We start from the raw sequence: 20299 nt of genomic DNA, 5'->3' as shown, positions 1-20299 counted from the left end.
ACACAGTAATTGGTATTGTCAGTAGTACATGGAATACAAACGCTATAGTTGAAGAAAAATGAATATAGTTGGAAAAAAACATTGTACAGTCTTATAAGGAAGTATATTATATTTTAATAAATGGAAGAAGGTTTGTGGCCTTTCAGTTTAGGAACGATATATGAAAATGCAAGTGGTTATACATCATTACTTTATGAATCAGCTGTCAAACAACACGAAATCATAATGTCCATTGTTAGTAAAGCAAATAGGTCTGTTCTTCAAAAGAAAATATGGAAAATAACGTGAAGAATATAGAAAACCAAAAGGAAATGAGGACGTCAATGGGTTGTTTGAGAGTTATTGAAGCATTGTTTAGGCAAAATAGGTAGTTTCTGCTTGTAACAGGAAATCAGTTTTATCATTTGAAATTATGTCAGCTATCCAATGGAAAAGAGTAAAGCAGTACTGATAATCTCTCATAATCGGAGCCTCTTTTACCATCAGAGTGCAGGTCGGTGGGTTTTCGATGTAGCTCGCTGTTAGGAAAGAGTTAATTGTCCATTGTGTAGGCAAAGTATGCAGCAAGTGCCTCTAACATGAAATCACTGTTATCATCTGAAAACATGTCAGCCATCCAATTGAGAAGATCAAAGGAGCATTCATGATCTGTCATTATTGGAGCGTCTTTTACCATCATTGGGCAGCTCGGTGGGTTTTCGATGTAGCTCTCTGTTAGGAAATCTTGCGCCGCTGCGAATATATTCCAATGACCCAGAACTCCTTGTATCGCTGCAAAGGCCATAAACCCTCCGTTGTAACAAAGCTGTTCATGATCAAGTAACGGATTCATGAGGTGATTGTAATTCGGTTCAGGAGGTACCAAATTGCAGAGACATAAATCCAGGGCTCACGTGAAATCACAGCTCAGGCAATGAAATACAGGCTGCACACAGGTGAAATACGAATATCGAAATGATAATCGATATGATGCATTCAAAGTCGAGAGTGGTAAGATGCCGTAGTAGTCAAGCATCCTCTGGCGAAATAGTTCTAAGTGGCCCGGCTCGTTTGCGAAGGCAGGAGGGACATCCATTTTGAATTTCCCAAGATGGTAAAGGAAACGGCGCAGCACCGCTGGTTGTATAGCAACTCCACAGAATTAGGTCGCCGGCTATGCAGTGGAGAGAAGCAGAATGACTTGATACATTTTCTAAGAGTTTAGTCACTTATATATTGCTTAGTGGTTATTAAAAAAGTCGCTTTTTTTGAACTGGAGGATGCGTTAAAAAATAAGGGAGTGATTTGAGGGAGTTGTAAAGCAAGGTCAAATTTTTTTTACATCAATGCTGTTTTCTGTGAATGTTAGCTTAGTGAAAGATATGTGTGTGAGCAGATGCAACGTTCAGTTTTAAATGTGACAATGGCGGTCTTGTTCATGTCTTCCGATTCAAGGTCGGTATTCGCTGCCAAATACAAAGATTAAGAAACGCATGCGTGGGGTACATAGTGTGCATTCTTAAAGGAAAGCAAATGAAGGGTTGTTTTTACCGCGTTAGCATTGTCGTTTAAAAAGTTACAGTGATTTCTATTATATGTGAAGAAAGTGTCACTGATGAAGACTGAAAATAAATCCTTATAAATGATACGGACTGGTGTATTTTAGAAAAGGTTTGTAACATTACATGAATTGTGTAAAAAAAATAATGTAATTGAAAGTGTATGGTTTGAAAATTAAAAGTAGAGGTTTATAGTTCATGTTTTGAAAGCAGTTCTAGAGGGTCAGAAGAAAGTGTATGGTTTGAAAATGAAAAGTAGAGGTTTATAGTTCACGTTTTGAAAGCAGTTCTAGAGGGTCAGATGCATGATAGATTTATTAAAAATAGAACATGTTTTTAAATAGTATTTTGGAAAAAATATGTGCCTTTATGTACTATTTACATTATGTGCCTGTTGCGTATTCTTTGAGTTTTAGTAATCCTGTGTCTTATAAGTTTTCTAGGGGCGGTTTGAGGTTCATGGTGGGTTTGGGCAGGGAGGGTAGGTTGGGGGTTTGTAATAGGGGGTTCGCCTGGTGTGGAGTGCGGAGTTTAGTGAAAAGTGAGGGGGGCGGGGAGTTACGGTGTTTGGTAATGGAGCAGAGTCAGAGGACGCCACATTTGTGTTATGGGCTGCCACGGAAATATGTATTTATTCTCAGAGGTTTATTATATTAAGCATATATATTAGCATGGTGGCTCTTGTCGTTTTGTGGTTCTGTGTATGTTTATAATGCTGGCTCTGTAGTTTTTGTTTATGGACCTTATTGCGACACACAGGGGACCTACGTTGCACAGTTGGAGATCAGAGACTTAGGAAATGAAACTTTATAATTGTAAGGGCTGTAAGCGATAGAAATCGCCCGTTCTCGGTGTAAAAAATATCACCGCTATTGGTGGTATTTTCTACGGTGTTAGTACTCGAAGGAGACTAGTAACATATATGTGAAAAAGAATTATGTAATAGGCTCAGCATTTTACATTATCTTGGAAAACAAAAGTTGCTTTTACATAGCAATACGTCTCTTATAATTAAGGGACGGAGTGTATATAGTGCTATTTAGTACTCTGCTATGTGATTGATGTCGAATATTTCATAAGAGGAGGCTTTAAAAGTTTTACGATAAACTGGTTTTCTAGGGAAGTGGGTGGAGTGTTCCGTGTAAATTGCAGAATAGAAACTAGTAAGAACCAATTGGAAGTGTTGTTTTCAAGTCACATGACTGCACATGCGCGTCTCAACGCGATAGGTGGGTGCGCGCACCCGGGCGCGCACTATAAGAAAGCGGCGAGAAAATATCAGCTGCTATGCTCTTCAAGCTTGTTTTGGTACAAAGAGTTAGTTCTGAAAAGAACTTTTTTTTTTTGGAAACAAGTGTTATGATGCTTTTGATTTCTTAAAGTTGCGACGACATTTTTCAGTATGTCATACTATCCAAATAAAGCGAAGAAATTTAACTTTTCTTGGAGCATTTATGACTCTCAATTATTTGTTTAATTAGAGTAAAGCTTTGCTCTCCGTATACAAGAAGTTCTCCACAGTTCGTGCATTTCATGTGCACGTTCGCCAGATATGGTCTCAAGTCCATCTCAGCACTCGATGGAGATACAGGTCGTCCACCGGAAGATGTGTTGATTACTTCTGATGGTAATAGCGTGGCCTCCGTTTTTTTTGTCAAAGGTGGTCGCTCATTTTCATCAGATTCGGAAGATGAATGCGGAACGGTAGCCATTGTACCGAAGTCTTCGGGAAGATGTTCGACGTTGTTGTCTCTTGAGAGTAGAAAAGAAAGTGATGGTAGTGGGTGGAGTGCTGCGTGTAAATTGCAGAATAGAAACTACCAAGAACCAATTAGAAGTGTTGTTTAGAAGTCACATGACTTCACATGGGAGTGTCAGGTCCTGTACACGATAGAAGGGTGCGCGCACCCGGTCTCGCACTAAAATAAAGCGGCGAAAAAACATCTTATAATATGCTCTTCGAGCATGTTTTGGTGGAAAGAGTTAGTTCTGAAAAGAACTTTTTTTTTTTTTTTGGGGGGGGGAAAGAAGTGTTATAATGCTTTCGATTTCTTAAAGTTGCTACTACATTTTTCAGTATGTAATAGTTTGAAAATGAAGTGAAGAAATTTATCTTTTCTTGGGGCATTTGTGACTTTCAATTTTCAGTTTAATAAGAACGAGGCTCTGCTCTCCATACAAAAGAATTTCTCCACACTCGTTGCATTTCATATGCACCTTCGCAAGATATGGTCTCAAGTCCATCTCAGCACTCGATGGAGATACAGGTCGTCCACCAGAAGATGTGCTGGCCACCTCTGATGGTAATAGCATGGCCAGGGCTCTTGTCGATGCTTTTGCATAATGCTCAGGATGCCTTTGTTTAACATGCCGCTGCATGGTGTGTGCAGAAAATGAATATTTTTTATTTGGATTTCCCCTTGAGAGCTCCGAATTGCATATCGTGCAGGTTACTTTTGGCGCATTCACTTTCTTTTGATCTTCAGGATAAGTGAAAAATTGCCAAATGAAAGATTCCTTTTTTCTTCTTAACGGTGGTCGCTCATTTCCTTCAGATTCGGAAGATGAATCTGGTAGGGCAGCCATTTCAGCAAAGTCTTCCGGAAGATGCTCGACGTTGTTGTCTCTTGAGAGTAGAAAAGATTGTGAGGAAAGTGGGTGGAGTGCTGCGTGTAAATTCCAGAACAGAAACTACTAAGAACCAATTGGAAGTCTTGTTTTCAAGTCACATGACTTTACATGCGCTTCTCAGGACGTGTAGGCGGTGATACTATCTAGTTACGAACGTGATTACATACTTAGGAACTAGCATTCAAAAAAACTATGAAATTCACTGAAAAAACCATAGGTTTTACACACGTTATAGTTAGGAAGTAGCATTTGAAAAACCTATGAAATTCACTGAAAAAACCATAGGTTTGACACCAGTTATAGTTAGCTGGAAATTTTTCTGACATAAAACCAATGAAATTCCACGTTATAGTTAGTTGGACTCACTATAACTTGCGCGTGTAATGCACTGCTGATGACATTACATATTACATCACTCATGACATGGTCAGTGACATCACTTATGACATCACTGATGACAGACCTCCTTTAAGTGTAATGTAACCCTTAAAACACATATTGGAAAATAGAAATTAACATTTTCAAAAAAATGGAGATACCCATACCAGTTACACCAACCAATTCAGTAATTCCACCATCTATATACACATTCTCTCATTCACCAACAGTTCTATATAGTCACTCATACATATACTCACTCATCATATGTAGTGATACACCTATACAACCTGTTACACACCGACAATCATCCAAATGTTACTCACACACATACTCACACATGCAAATAAACTATTGAACATCCATTTATTTGCATATAAAACTATACACACTCAACCACCCATACAGTCCTGCACATATGGTGTCTTCTAAACACATACAAAGAGAGAGTTAGTCATTCATGCATCTATGTGATTAGTAATACCCCCATAAAACCATAGAAACACTCATACTGATACTAAAAAAACATCTAAGAACCCAAATACCTACACATGTAGGTACTCATCAATCCATGTAGCCAGTTATTCACAAAGTGAAACACTGATACATATATTTAAATATTTAAACATTACTCGCTAATATATGTATTCACTAAGGTACACTTAATAAGCCAGTTATCCAATCATTTCCTTTTGAAAAAAACATTCATTAAGACAATAATTTAAACATTTATTCTTCCCTCGACCTTTACATATACATATATAAAACATATTTATTTTTTAGAAAGACACACATTCACTGGATGGTGTCATAAGTGATGTCACTGACCATGTCATGAGTGATGTAATATGTAATGTCATCAGCAGTGCATTACACGCGCAAGTTATAGTGAGTCCAACTAACTATAACGTGGAATTTCATTGGTTTTATGTCAGTAAAATTTCCAGCTAACTATAACTGGTGTCAAACCTATGGTTTTTTCAGTGAATTTCATAGGTTTTTCAAATGCTACTTCCTAACTATAACGTGTGTAAAACCTATGTTTTTTTCAGTGAATATAGATATATATACACTGGGTAGTTATAATTAGGTCAGCGTTTCAATAGGAAATGCATTTTTGTGATGCTAATAACTTTGTCACTGTTTGCGAAATTTCCACAAAACATTCCAATAAAGAGCTGTTTTTTGCGTAGTTTGTGCATGGGAAGTCTCAGGGTAATCCATCAAGCGGGGTCGAGAAAAAGGGGGGTCCTAAAACACAAATTCCCATGCATTTTCCATAGTTCCATAGACTTCTTCAGGCAGGGCTACAGCAAAAACTGCTAAATGGAATTACACCACCTTTGGCAGGAAGCTAGATCTTGGTAAGCAGATAGTGATTTGGTGCAAATCAGTACAGTAGTTTGAGAAAATAAGGTACAAAACAAATTTGTTTCTGGACTGGTGGGCCAGCGAGAGGCTCTAGAGACTCTCGCTGGAGCTCCAATGTAAAAGTGGAGAACTCTGGGAGATTTTTTACCTGTGGGCTAATTTGCTCCCCCAGGAGTCTCAGATTGACAGCCAGCAAAATCAGACTTTTTTTGCTGGCAGCCATTACAGGTCTTGGAGTCTTGGTCCCCAGTCCGGAAGTAGCAATTTAATTATTTTTTTTAAAGGGGCAGGGTAGGGATTATCCTTTCCTCCCAGGGGCACTTTTTGCTGCAATCTCGTGGGACTCCTGTGAGATCGGCGGAAAAAATGGCTGACCGGGGCCGGTTTAATTAATTAAGGGAGCCCACCTCCGCGGCTGCATTTGATACCGGGGGGGGGGGTTCGAATCCCCCTCCCAGAGCCGTTATAGTCCCTGGAGAGACCACCTGAGCAAAAATCCGTTCAAAAAGGGAAGGGGGCCACCCCCCTCACTGAGCCTTGAGATGGCCTGGGGACCCCATCCCCCAGGGGACTAGCTTCACAAAAAAGGAATGTGGTAATGCAGCCCCCTCCCTGAGCCTCTATTAGTTCTGAGGACCCAATTCTCTAGTGTCTGCCCACTTAAAGTGTCCCACAAAGCCAATCCCTGAAACACAGCAGTTTCCCTGCCCACACCGGTACATCATCCCCTTATTAAATGCAGCCCGGGGTCGACTCCCTCGGGCCAATAAAGGCCCTGGTAGGGGGCCAAGTCATCCACTTCCTTTTTTCGTAAATTTCGGCCCGGGGGTGGGATCCCCAGGGCGTATAATGGCTCAGGGAAGGGCGCACAGGACCTCTCCCCTTACTGATGCAACCCCAGGCTTGGGCTCCCTGGGGTCTATAATGGCTTGACAAAGGGGTTGTGTGGCTGCCTTTTTAAGGGGGATTGACCCCCAGGACCTTTCCAAGGCTTGAGGGGGGCACACATCTCCTTCCCCCTTTTAAATATATAGGACCCCAAGGTGGGCACCCTGGGGCTGATAATGGCTCTGGGGGGGCTGCACATTCATCTCCCCATATTAATTTAAGTGGGCCCCAGGTGGGGGCTCCAGGGTCAAATACAGATCAGAGAGGTGGGGCTATGTGCCGACTGACCGCAAGAATGCTTTCCCATATGTACAGAGTACAAATTGCAATTTGGAAACATGTTACCAAATTGCAATTTGTGGTTACTGATTGAGTATTTGGAAGGGGTGTGTTTAGTGCCGTACTTTCCTACTTCCAAATTGCAATGGTATTTATGAATGTTTTGACCAAATAATGGTTGCAAACATTCATTCTTTACTGACACCAAGGGTGGTGGCTATCAATCCCAAATGGATAGAGGTCGCCCTGGGGTGTCTTCCCTTTCTGAATGTTGAAAAAAATATTTTGTAAAAGCAGGCAGTGGTCCAAGGGATTACTGCCTACTGTTGAAAAGTGAAACTTCAAAGTTTCAGTTTTTCTTTTTCAAATGCATCCATGTATCCAGTTTTCGTTTAAGGAAAATTGGTTGCAATTAAAACAAAAGTTTGCATTATTTCAAAGCAATCACAGTCATGGAAGTCTGCTGACCCCAGCAGGCCATCATCCCTGTAATGGTTGTGATTCCTAATGGGTCGCTGAATGAAACTCAATGGGTTTCCTACATTAGGAATTTAAATTTCCTAATTGCGATCAGCAAAGAATCGCAATTAGGAAATCGCAATCCTTAACATTTGTACATATGGGCTCGGTCGGGAAGGAATCTGACTCGGATTTCCGGATAGCTTTCGAAAGGCTCGGAGAGCCAGTCCGCCATCCGGAAATCCTTCAGTACTCCACTGGTCGCCTCTTTACCACCGAGGGAGTACGGTGGCAGCTTTTCACTGCCTTTTCATGCCGGTGTTTCCAGCATGAATAGGCAGTAGGAAACTGTCTCTGGTGGCCGCCAGCAGGGCCCCCATGGGTGCGAGGCCACAGAATGGCGGCCTGGGGGCACCTATGGTGCCACTCTGTTGATCACTGCACCCTGTAGTAGGCACCTTGGGGTGCCGTCCACAGGGTGCAGGGATGAACTGCACGCCTGCTTCTCACAATGCAGGCATAAATTCCGCTCTGAATGCATGCTTCCATTGTGAGGTATACGAGTGCGACCGAACAGGTTTCGGTCACATCATACTTGCAGGGCCCTAACCGACGACAGCAGGTCGGTCGGTTACGGCTCCTGATCGATGTCGGACAGACCTGAGTCCGTCCGACATCGGAATCGGCCCTTTGTGTTTACTTTATATGGTAAATATTTTCATTTTTGTTACTCCAAGTTTTTAGTTTGGTATAACAACATTGAATATATACATTCAAGTGGATGAGCTCCTGCTTTTTGTGTGGCTAAACTTACCTACCCAGATAGTGAGAACATCAGATCATCTGAGTGTTTTCATGACGACTTAGAGAAGAGAATAAACCAGGTCTGGAGGAGTTGGTCTTTGCTTTGCACACATGTTTGTTATTCTTCAAAACACATTGTCTTGTTTGCCTTGGTCTTCTTACTGGAGTCTAAAGGGATAAGATGTTCAGTGAGCCGGGACCACATATAGGTAACAAAGTTTCAATTCTATATATGGGTTCTATATTTATGTACAACCGATCCATCAGGAGCTACAGTTGATTTCCTATTTTTTTACTCTTTGCGGAGTATTGGCATGCACTAATATAAAACCAGTGCATAGCTTGGAATACAGGGAATGTTGAACCTCTCTTTTGATTTTATGTTTGGCTAGAAGGAGCTTTACCATTTTCATTCAGCCTAATGGGAACATTCTAAGAAATCTAGGCCACATAGAGCAAACCGTGATAGGGAGAATCTCACTGAAAAGAGTTCACACGTGTAGTCCTCCAAATTGTATGTGTGCCTGTTTATTCAAATTAGGATTTTTTTCCACACTGTGCCCGTCATTACAAGTGAGTACTTAATTCCCTTGGGTCGGCCCTAGCAGAATTATGAGAGCCACTGGATCACTGCAGGTGTGTTTATTTTCACCAGAAGTTTTCGGCTTGTTGAAAGAAGCCGAAATCTGCAGATGAAAGTCTAGGAGAAATTAGGAATTTCATGGGGAATTGGACTTGTAATTATTGATTCTGGTAATTTCCAATTTCTTAAAATGCCCTTGGGTTCCATTTCATTATGGGACACATGTTCTCCATTACAGAAGTTACCAGCCCTAGTGGTGTTAGTAACTCTGGGGGTGAGAAAAGACCAGTCCACGAAAGATAGGAAATCAGTGACAAAGAGAGCCCATGGTGAAATAAGAACCTGCAAAATGAAGATGAGATAGGAAAGGTTGGGTGGTGGAATAAATTGGCATAAGGTGGAATTATGACTAAGCAGCTTACAGATTCAGCAATCACAGCACTGCTTGTGAGCCCCTAAATAAATCTTTGATTCACTTTACTTATATTTGGTACCAATTAAGCACTACTCAAAATTCAAAACAATCTTGAATCTCAAATACATGTACACAGTGTCTGTGAGATAGCAACAGAACACAAGTTATGGAATTTATGGAAGAATTTGGCTTAACAAAATGAAAAAAGTTTAGGATGCACAACCCAAACTGGAGTAATGATAATCACACAGCCCTGAAATAGTTATCTTTTCTATGAGAATGGGACCAGCAAATCAGGATTGCAACTACCCATGACTCCCAGGCATGCAATGTTTGTTGGCACTGAATAACACTCAAACTCCATTTTAAATAAGCAGGATTTTGAAGCTTAAATTCCGCAGTTGAAATTGTGAACTCTTCACGGCTTCGTCAGTGGGTTAAAGTTCTGGTAACACGAAGTAGATTTTGCATTTTTCTTTCATTGCAGTTCCTTTCAGGAAGATCACCCACAATAATTCTTACTTCATCATCCTTTGTTCTATCACCATGGTTCCCCTAAAAATTATTACCTTCTCTGCTCCTATACATTGAGATTATTTAGCTATCATTATCATATTGTCACGTACTGTGTTTTTACCACTGAGGAGTACCAATGATTCTCTCAAATCTGCTCTTTAACTTTTATATTGAATGTATGCCCAGGAGGTGTTTAAATTTCTGTATCACAACTCCCCAATGCCACTTCCACTTTATTTACATAGTTGCCATATTTAAATGCCTCTTTCATGAACGCTGATTGACCAAGATGCCGGAGATAGTGGAAATGACCTCACTTGCCCATTAAACCTATGATGACATCACATGATCTATCACTCTGTTAGCATTCCATGAAGTGAAGTCACTGGATCTTTGCACCCGATAATATAACTGTCTTTGATAAATAGCACTTGAACAGTTTTGATTCCTCCCACCAACCACTCAGACGCCTCTGCTCCACAGGACTCCAATTCGCACACATCCCACGCATACAGAGAACCAGAACAAAGATACTCTTACATCACTCTCAAGCTGTGGAACGGCCTACCACTCCACATGAGAGCCTCAACCTCTTTTAGAGTTGAAGACTTGGCTTTTCAATTAATCACCTTACCATAAGCAAGGTTAGGAACACACACCTGCTTAGCACCAGGATACTCTCGTGGGAGTGCACTTTACAAATGCACTTAACATGCGTCATAGCAATTCTAAGACTTAATCTGCTACTACATACTTCCCTGAGATGTGCAAAGCAGATAACAGACTCACTGAGTTATCTGGAACAGGTTTAACATATGTTCTTAAAGGTTTACTTAAACAGGGAAGCATAAATAAGTCTGCTCCGTAGTGCAAAAACAACCACTGTGAAATAAAGAGTTAATTCAACCTCCAGACAATGCCATCTCTTGATGATTATTCGATAAAATGTCACAGTAACTACTGAGACTCCCTCTGTAGTCCTCATCCTTTTTCTATCAGTGTCTCTAAATCACTCTCCACTTTACCCCTGTTCAGTTTGCTAGTATGTTTGTTAGTATGATTACGTTTCTCCTGGCTACTCTCATGTACGTGTACACTTGATCTACCTTAAGAAAGGTAGAATGTGAGCACTGCTCGTAAAAAGCAGTATTAGCTTATTTTCCCTAGGATGCCCCTAGGACCAATATGCTGGGGTTGTAAGAGCAGTGCCAGGGTTAGCAAGGGGTAAAGATGCTACCACTGGCTAACCCTAAATGACATTTCTGGACTAATCAGTTCTCATACTCCCTCTTACAAGGTATTTATAAGACTGATGCCTTTAAATATTTCCATTTTCCATCCCTTCATCCTTGTGTTCTTCAGACTATAATAAAGTCGTAGTGAAGTCTCCCTACATATGAAGAGTTTGTTGTATCTTCGAATCTTAAACACTTGCACTGCAGACTTTAGGTCATCATGTGTACATCTGTCTTGTGAATGCTTTATTAGCAAATCCAGAGGATGCATCAGGAATCTGAGATTGAACTACTTGAAGCATCTTTCCTTTAACAGAACAAATAAAATCGAAATGTGAAATAACCTAGGACCAATCAGATGATTGAGTGTATCTAGAAAGCTCATTAAAAAGACCATATTCATATGCAAATTTGGGACAATCACCAGTCTCTGGACCACTGAGCAAGCCAGAGTGGTGCAGCTGGCAAATTGCGTCTTTGGTAGTTTGGAAAAGAGAGCGTATATTAGCTGTTAAGGAATGCTGTCCAATCTGGGGGGCAGAGTTAGCCGGCATGCCATGAGGAGCACTTTCCACAGAACATCTTGTCTGCCACGGGGTTCCTTGCCCTGTGTCCAGAGTCAGAGAAGGTCAGATCCTGTGATGAGGTATGCAGGACTGGCTGCTGGCGAGGGGGGCACCTATGGTGCAAGGACCACCACTCAGTTAGGAGAGGTGTGACCGAGTGAGCTGGCACTTCCCTGTACTCCCAGATGGGCTAAGTGGATGAGCGCTGAGGAGCAGCACATAAGCTCCTTCCATTCTGGTTGGTGCCTGGCTGGGGATTTTGGGGAGGCCCCTCCCCTGCCATTGCAGAAGAGAGACTTGTAGGCAGGCGACGTTATAGAGGAGAAGCAGAGACAGACCTTGTCCCTGGCCTAGGAGCATACTGATCAGCTGGCTACTGGCCTGGCGGGATGGGAGATCATTGGGTGAATTGTGTTGTTGGCACCTCTTGCTTGGTCTGAGTGTGCAGCAGTCAACACACGCCCCCTTGGATCGGAGGCTACAGATGTAGATGGAGGGTTCCACCTGATACATATTGGTGACTCGTGCATGGGACGTGCTGTAATGACACTGATCCTTGCCCGGTGGGGTGTAATCCCTGGCCCCCCTCAGCACACACACTACACAGGAGCCCTGAACAGAAGAGAATTCCCTGAAGTACTTTCCCTGGTGATGTGTGGCTTCTCTTTTCATCATGTTGGTCCATGGCTGCTGGATTGTATTGTGCACTGTAGAACTAACCTACTCACACTGTTAACGGACATGGAGTCTGCCGCCTTGCTGCCCCCCACTCTGCAAATGATTCTGCCATGGGAGACATGCTCCCCGGCCCTTCTTGCCTCTTGTTCTACTGACTAGTGTGCATGGATCTTATGAGACCTTGGAGTGGTCTGAGACCCCATGGTCCTGGGAGACCACATAGACCCTGTCATTACGGGAGTCCCTGGTTGAAGCACTCGCACCTGGTAAGCAGCATCTCAGATACCTGCTGCATCCTGTGGCTTGAGGAACTCATGGACCAGCGCATATTTTGCCTCCTTATGTTGACTGGACTTAGGGAGTGCTACTTGGCCTCTTGTGCTCATCGGAACCACGCTAGACTTTATCACCCCTGCAGGGATAACTGTGCTACTTTTAGTTGATGGGTCCACTTGCTCTGAACTACTCTCTACCTACTCTGTGCAGCCCCGCATCTACCTCTGATGACTATGGGGCAGTTACTACTTGCAGAGGAAGGTTCCCTGCTTCTGGTTGTGGTTGAGGGCATACCCACCTTCCGCATTCCTCCAATTCTCCATTATAGGTGACCCATGCTCCGGATGATAAATTGGATGTGATACTAGCACCTATTAGCTCTACAATGGAAACCCTAGACTTAAAAATTGATTCTTTAGTTGTGGACAATCATCGCAAAATGGCTGAATGGGTCCACTCCGTTGAGATCACAGTCCACGAGATAATGCCAACCACAATGGCCCATGCATCACGACTCAGTGACATGGCTCATGATTCTCAGATTTAAGATCAAGAAGGCAGAGCCACATTTTATCAATATATGAGTGATTGGACAACTGAAAAAACTGAGGGGACATAGATTCTTGCCTTTCTTGAGGGATGACTCTAAGGAGCAGCTGCTCCAGAGGGTCTATCAAAATTGTATGCAATTGAAAGTGCTAACAAGGTGCCTACTTGCCGTCTGTCTCCCCAGCGCCCCCGCAATCTGTGTTGGCCCAACGCCCTCATTTCAAGGACCGTGACTATTTGCTACAACAGACCTGCATGATGGGGAGCTTTCAGGTGAAAAACGCAGACGTCTTCAAATTCCCAGATTTCATAGCCACCATACAAAGACAAATGTTATGTTATGTTAATTTCGATTTATATAGCGCCAAATCACCGGCAGGTCTCTTAGCGCTTGCTTTGGGAACCTGTCCTGGCTTTCCCTGCGAAATAGCCCCTACTGGGCAGCCCCAAGGTGAAGACAAGGCATCCTATCGCGGTGGGGCCGTAGTGGAGATTAAGCAAGCTACTGCCCAGAGTTGCAGAGTGTGAACCCATGATTTGAGTAGGCACCAAGGCAAGAATTATCGAGTCCGTGGACATTTTGAGCTCAAGACCCTGCTGCGTCGGGAATTGAACCCTGGTCCCGGGTCTGACCTCTGCATCAGGGTCTGCCTCCTCTAACCAGTGAGCCACACTTCGCCTCCTTTATGACCTGTTATGTTATGGTTCTTCAAGTTATTGTATGGGACTCATTTTTCCACAGGACTTGATTGTTTGATAACTGACTTACTATTTATCACTGTGACTATCTGCAGAATATGGAAAATGTTAAAAAGAAATGCAGCCCAAAAGGTATTTTTTTGAAGTTCAATGTTTCCTGTTGAATTGCGTTATCTTGGTAAGTAATGAAATAAAAAATAGGCTAAGAGCTCAAAATCTGAAAGTATTTTTAGCACCGCCATATTTGTAACAGCACTACAAGACACTGCCCCTCTACACAATCCATATTCATTCAGTCCATCAATAAAATATCCTCTTACAATGTATGGCCTTGCCTGGAAATGTGGAGGGGGAATCACTTCACTCATAAATAGCCCGGCAATGAAGCTGTATTATTTTTAACTTCAAGGGATGTTTTTCTTACCAAGGTGTTTGTAGAGTTGGGGTACTTGGACACAGAGTGAAGTACCGAACCAGTCAGCCATGCGGCAGCCTGCAACTTCCAGTCATGCATACCCACAGGATGTTGTTTCCGCCAAAGGTGAACCCTGAACCACGACCTACCTTGGCTGTTACTGTATCACAAATCACCATGATTACGTCATCTCCGAGCACAGAGGAAACAGTTGCTCTGCAGTCTTTCACTGTCTGCAAGGGGGAAAGCAAAAATGTTACAACACTAAATCATGAGCAGAGAAGACAGTTTACATTCATTTGAAAGCACTAATGTGAATAAGAGTAATGAAGCCTTTCCTCCTCCTCCTCCCGAGAGGGCATTGGTACCATTCCTCCATTTTCAACAAAATAGAATTTTTCAGATCTAGGGAATTTCACATAACAGGTGTACCATAATATGCATGAAATTATGTAAGAATATGCTTGCGTATTTTGCTGCTGCCGTGCTGCCGTGCTGCTAGCTGCCGGCTACCTGCCTGCTACCTGTTTGCCTGATTGCGGTTGTTGCCGCTGGATTGTTGACGGGCCGTTTCGATCCCCCGGGGTCACCCCCGGTCTTTGTTGCTGCCACGGCCGCTGTCTGTATCCCAACGGCTGCTGTCTCTTAGTCATGCCTCCTCGCCTCACTGCCGATTACACCTCACCGTAATGCCGCCTTACTACTCTGGTGCTGGCGTCCTCGGCGTTTCTTGGTGTTTGGCCACAGGCGGTTTTGCAGGGTTTAAGGCAGACAGGCTGGGAGCAGGACGGCGCTGTTTCCTCCGGATGAATGCCTGCGACTGCAGATTGTCTCCACGGATGCGGGGCGGCAAAGGCGGAGGCAAAGGTGAGCCCATGATCCAGCAGTGGAAAAAATTAAAGTCAGCGGAGATCAGTGAAAACGGTTGGAGCTTCTCAGGTCATTATTAAAACACGGCCTCTTCTCCGTAGATTTTTACTTTGTGTAAGGTGAAGGTGTCTCTACTATGGGATGAGTGTGAATCAAAGGACTGAGCGAGTCATTTGTGACTGAGAAGAGTAGTGGCACAGAAAAAACAATTCCTGCAGTAAGGAGACGGAAGATTTTACTTCTGTTTGAGCCTATCTGCAGCTTGCAATGACCGAACAGCATCACTCTTCCCTCCATGTTATTCTCTTGTCTCTTGACTTTCGTTTTGTAGAGCTTTTTGCTGCGGACTCTCGTTGTCTCCTTCCTTCGACTGCTCCACTAGGCGGCTCCTGCTCCTGCTCCCTCCCTCCCTCACTCCGCCATCTCTACCTGGAGTGAGGGGTCATCCGAGGTTGCTGCGGATGTGGGGACAGCCTGCGGCACCTAAGGAGCTGCCGCAGCAAAAGAAGAGAAGAGTCAGCCATAGGATTAGCCGAGCCTCAGGTGGTTCCCGCGGGTAACCAGGGGACAGCGTGAGGGCTGAAATCTTAACTACGGCAGAGTCCATTCCATGATTTTGACTGAGCAGAGCCCAGGAAGAGCTCAGAGTTTTTGGAGCACCTGTGAATAGGCAGGCAGGCTGTTTGAAACGCTGAATACTGTGGAAGCCGCCACCATCTAGTTTCAACAACATTTGTCGCTGGAGGAACATTTTTGAACGCCGATTATATTGATAAACACTGTCTGAAGGAAAGGAAAAATTATAGTCTTGTATTTTAGTCTTGCATATATATATTTATATCTGCAGCAGTTCTATGCAGCATTTTTGCCCATCTTTTCCTTTGTTTCTTGTAATTCCCTCTGTATAACTTTTATACATAATGACAGCAAAAAAATTAAGGTCTGGGCGTTTATTGGTGGGTAGGTCTTGCGCAAAAACAAAATCAAATCCTTTATGAAACAAGGATGTAGCTGGTATGCTGTTGAAAGGAAAAAGTCAACTATTTAGTCTATGGGAAAGGGGAAAGGATACAAACCCCCAAGTTAGATCAAATACCGTAATTACTGGAGACAGAGGGGGAAATGTGAGTGGGATTAGAAAAGAGGCTGAAATGGTAAATACTGTTGAGGCAGTAAAGTCCCACACTATTGGTAGTAATTTTAGAGGAGGAGAATCACGAGAATCCCAAGAACCCCAGAGACATACAGCGCGAAGTCCTGAGGATCTAATCAGCTCTCAAACTCCACAGATAGCCTTGGAACCTGCTCTAAAAACAGTAGATGTGACTATACACAAAACTCCACACGCTCCCCATGGTTCCACAGAAGAGCCCCCTGGCCTCAATCTAGTGGAGGAGATTCAAAGTAAAGATTTTACTCTCCCGGATTTAGATTTAGAAATCTGCAGGAGGTATGTTTCTTGCGAGTCTAGTAAGATTAGGGAACTAGAAAATACTCCTACAAAAATAGTTCCTATAGGTCTAAAATTATTTAGCAGTACTCCGTCATATAAATCAAATAGCTCGCTTTTGCACTCCCTCACTTCTATGACCTCTGATCTAAATATTAATGATACCTCACCAAGTCAAATACCTAGGAAGGATATATTAGTCTCAAACTCTTTATTATCCTTAGAACATCTATAATCCTCTATTTTAGCTTTACTTGTAGGAGGTTCTGACTGTGTGTTGGACACAGTAACTCATATCTTAAAGGTATTATTAAAAAGTAAACAGGAGAAGGAGGCTAGTTTAAAAACTAATTTCAAACAAGCAGAAGTAAAAGTAGAAGAGGCGGTGGTAAATATACTTGAGAATACAAATAGTCATTGTGGAAGGGGAACGGCACATACCTCAACGGAGAGACCCCCGAGCGAGGGTTCCTCGGGTTCTAATCCTCCTGCGTCTCTGACAACCAGGAGTCCTTCCTCTTTGTTTCCCCTGCAGGCATGCAACCAGCGGATCCAACCCAGACTCGTCCCGGGAACGGAACCTCACGAGCACCCTGACCCCGGAAGTCCCGAACCGGAAGCAGCCTACCGGGAAACCGGAAGTCCTGTCCCCATCCCAGGACCCGGAACTACAAAAGACGACGAAGAAGAGAGGAGAACGTTCCCGATAGCCGACTCGTGGCAGGAGACAGCGCGCAGAGAACCATCGAGGGAGAGCGAGAGGAGTGCGAGGATCGAAGGCGGAGAGTTGGAGGACGTCTGGACCGAGGAGTGGTGGAGTCCTCAGGAGGTGGCTGGAGAGCGGCCGTAACTCGCGGGAGAGTTACGGCGGGGCACGTGAGTACCGTGTTACCGTCTCCGTGTCCCCACTTTGTAGAAACCTGTAAATATTTGTATAGAGCTAGACCTCACTGTTAGAGCACCCTTGCACTGTATATAAACTACTTTAGAGACACTTCACTAGTAAATCTTGTATCATATTCCCTACACCCCCACCCCATCACCAGAGCACCTATCTTCTTCCCTCCCCCTCTGTATCCCTATCCGTTCCCCGCCTCACGGTTCTCTCTGTTCCCGCACGCCCCGGTGTTGGTAACGGTACCGGAGAAGTCTATACTGAAAGGACTAACCCCTGCTTCTCTGTTTTCCCTCCGAGGTCATCCCAACGCCCGGAAGACGTGAAGACCTCTGGAAGATCCTTTGGCCCATATACAGCTGGGAGCCGACCAAAGCTACGCCCCTGAACTCTTTATGTATATGCTCACGTACTTTTGTCAAACAGAACAATAAAAGAGCTACCATAGCCCAATATATACGGCCTCCACGCCTGTTATTCCGGCCCGCAGCAACCCACAGTCCACACCTGGTGTCAGAAGTGGGATCCGGAAGCATGGAGGCCGCCGTGAAGCAACTCGCTGAAAGCCAGGAACTCCTAGGGAAGATGATGGAGCGATTTCTTAAAACCGCTGAGGATGACCGTGGCCAGCTGCACGATGTCCTGAAAGACCAGGGCACCTCTCAAGACCGAGCCCTTGGGAAGCTCGTTGACGTCATGGGGCAATCGAGACCCGCAACTGCATTACCCTCGGTGGTATTACAGAAGTACGTTCCAGGAGAGGATCCAGACTTCTTTTTTACAAACTTTGAGCGCTTGGCTGAGGCCGCTGCTTGGCCCGTTGACCGCTGGAGCCACTACCTTGGGCCTCTGCTGACGGGAGAACTCCAGGCGGCGTTCCAACAGGCCAATATTCAAGGGCAGACCCCGTACCAGGACATCAAAACGTGCATCCTTGAGCGACTTGGGATTGACGACGAGACCTACAGGACAAGGCTGCGGCAGGCACGTGAAGGACCGCAGGAAACCCCCAGGGCCTTGTCGTTCCGCATCCAAGACCTCACCAACCGCTGGCTGAAGCCCGCCACATCCACCAAAGATGAAATTCTTGCCAAAATTTACCTGGAACAATTTTTGGCCTCCCTGCACCCAGCTACGCAGAAGTGGGTCCGTCAGCATTCGAGACTCACTTTAGACACCGCTGTTGAGATTGCCAGTGCCTTCAGCCGGGCACAGGACTTTCAGAAGAAGGACGAACATCCTGCACGAACTGTCCATGGAAACCATCCTCGAACCCCGAGGCCGTTAGTACCCCGAAAACCGGAGCCTATTCCTTTTGTGCCCTTCCCGGTGACCCCAAGACCAAACCTTCCTGGCCCTCAATGCTACCATTGTGGGGGTTATGGACATATTGCACGGTTCTGTCCTCAAAAGGAAGAACCGATGGAGGTCGGCCTTACTCGGAACTATGTGTGTCTCACCCAGGAGGCTAGTCCACCTCCCTTCAGGTGTCCGGTAAGGATCGACGGACATCCTATGATGGCCTTAGCTGATTCAGGTTGTCGGCAAAGCGTGATACGACCGCAAGAAATGCCCAATCCCATGGGGCCGATGACTGGCACCGTAGACATCCAATGTGTACACGGTGATACCCGGAGATATCCCACCACCCGGGTGCAGGTACAACAGTACTCGGGAGAACGTAGTCCCCTTAATGTGGGCCTAGTACCCAACCTGCCGGAACAGGTAATCTTGGGCAGTGATTACCACGGACTTCCCCGACTGTTACACGACGCCACAAACTCCTTGGAGAAATGGTGGTCCGAGGCTCCTTTTTCCCGAAACCCTCCTCCTGTAGAGCCCGCAACCAAGGTCCTGAAGACAAAAGGGCAAAAGAAGAAAGAGAAGAGGACCTACGCCGCTGCCTATCCTGTGCAGGTGGACCCACATCCTTGGGAAAATGACCGAGAGTTCCGTGCAGCGCAACAAGAAGACCCAGTACTACAGGACGCCTGGGGACGAGCCCTTGATAATGAGGATCCCTTGCACGTATGTCCCTATTTCTTTAAACGAAACGGTCTCTTGTATAGGAAAGGTGGACCCCAACAAGAATCCCAGCTGCTCGTTCCCGGTCCCTTTCGTGAGAAGGTACTGTTCTTAGCACATAGTCATTTGTTAGGAGGCCATTTCGGGGACGACAAAACAGGACAAACGATACTGGAAAAATTCTATTGGCCGGGCATACATAAACAAGTGAGCCAATACTGCAAAGAGTGTCCGGTCTGTCAAAAGAACAGTCGATACCGGCCTCCGAGAGTCCCCCTTCAGCCGCTCCCCCTTATTGATGTCCCTTTCACCAGGGTGGGGATGGACCTGATAGGCCCCATGTTACCCTCGAAAAGTGGATGTCGGTATGCTCTCGTTCTAGTGGACTACGCCACTCGGTTCCCTGAGGCCGTCCCGTTAAAACATCCCACCACTCAGAACATTGCAAGAGCCCTGGTAACCATCTTCACCCGAGTGGGTTTTCCCCGAGAGATATTAACGGACCAGGGTACCCCGTTTGTTTCATCTCTCATGCGTCAGGTGTGTTCGCAACTGGGTATAAAACAAATAAGAACTTCTGCCTATCACCCCCAGACCGACGGACTTGTAGAACGGTACAACGCGCCTCTAAAGACCACTCTCAAGAAATTGCTGGGACTAGAAAGCCGTCGCTGGGAGGAAATGCTTCCTTTAGCCCTCTTCGCTATCTGCTGCAAGGTCCAGAGCAGCACAGGGTACTCCCCCTATGAACTCCTCTACGGAAGACCCCCGAGAACCCT

At 44.6% G+C, this 20299-nt stretch overlaps 1 protein-coding gene across 6 annotated transcripts in view; it reads right to left on the bottom strand.

Annotated features, from left to right (window-relative positions):
- The window catches only part of LOC147685238 (cathelicidin-1-like), a 252791-nt gene that overhangs the window by 156482 nt on the left and 76010 nt on the right, over positions 1-20299 (bottom strand). For 2 of the 6 annotated variants that reach the window (XM_086941137.1, XM_086941135.1), the window contains exons 3-4: positions 14430-14513; positions 8359-8516 (exon numbers count right to left, since the gene is read on the bottom strand). In XM_086941137.1, coding sequence (XP_086797263.1) covers positions 8379-8516; positions 14430-14513 — 222 coding nt within the window. In that variant the 3' untranslated portion in view covers positions 8359-8378. The remainder of the gene's footprint in view (positions 1-8358; positions 8517-14429; positions 14514-20299) is intronic. The other 4 variants (XM_086941138.1, XM_086941134.1, XM_086941139.1 and 1 more) reach the window with 2 other exon arrangements.

The sequence above is a fragment of the Lissotriton vulgaris genome, chromosome 10, assembly GCF_964263255.1.
Source record: "Lissotriton vulgaris chromosome 10, aLisVul1.2, whole genome shotgun sequence".
NCBI classification, from domain to species: Eukaryota; Metazoa; Chordata; class Amphibia; order Caudata; family Salamandridae; genus Lissotriton; species Lissotriton vulgaris.
Note: the sequence above shows the minus strand (reverse complement) of the source record. Positions and strands in the feature narration are given on the sequence as shown.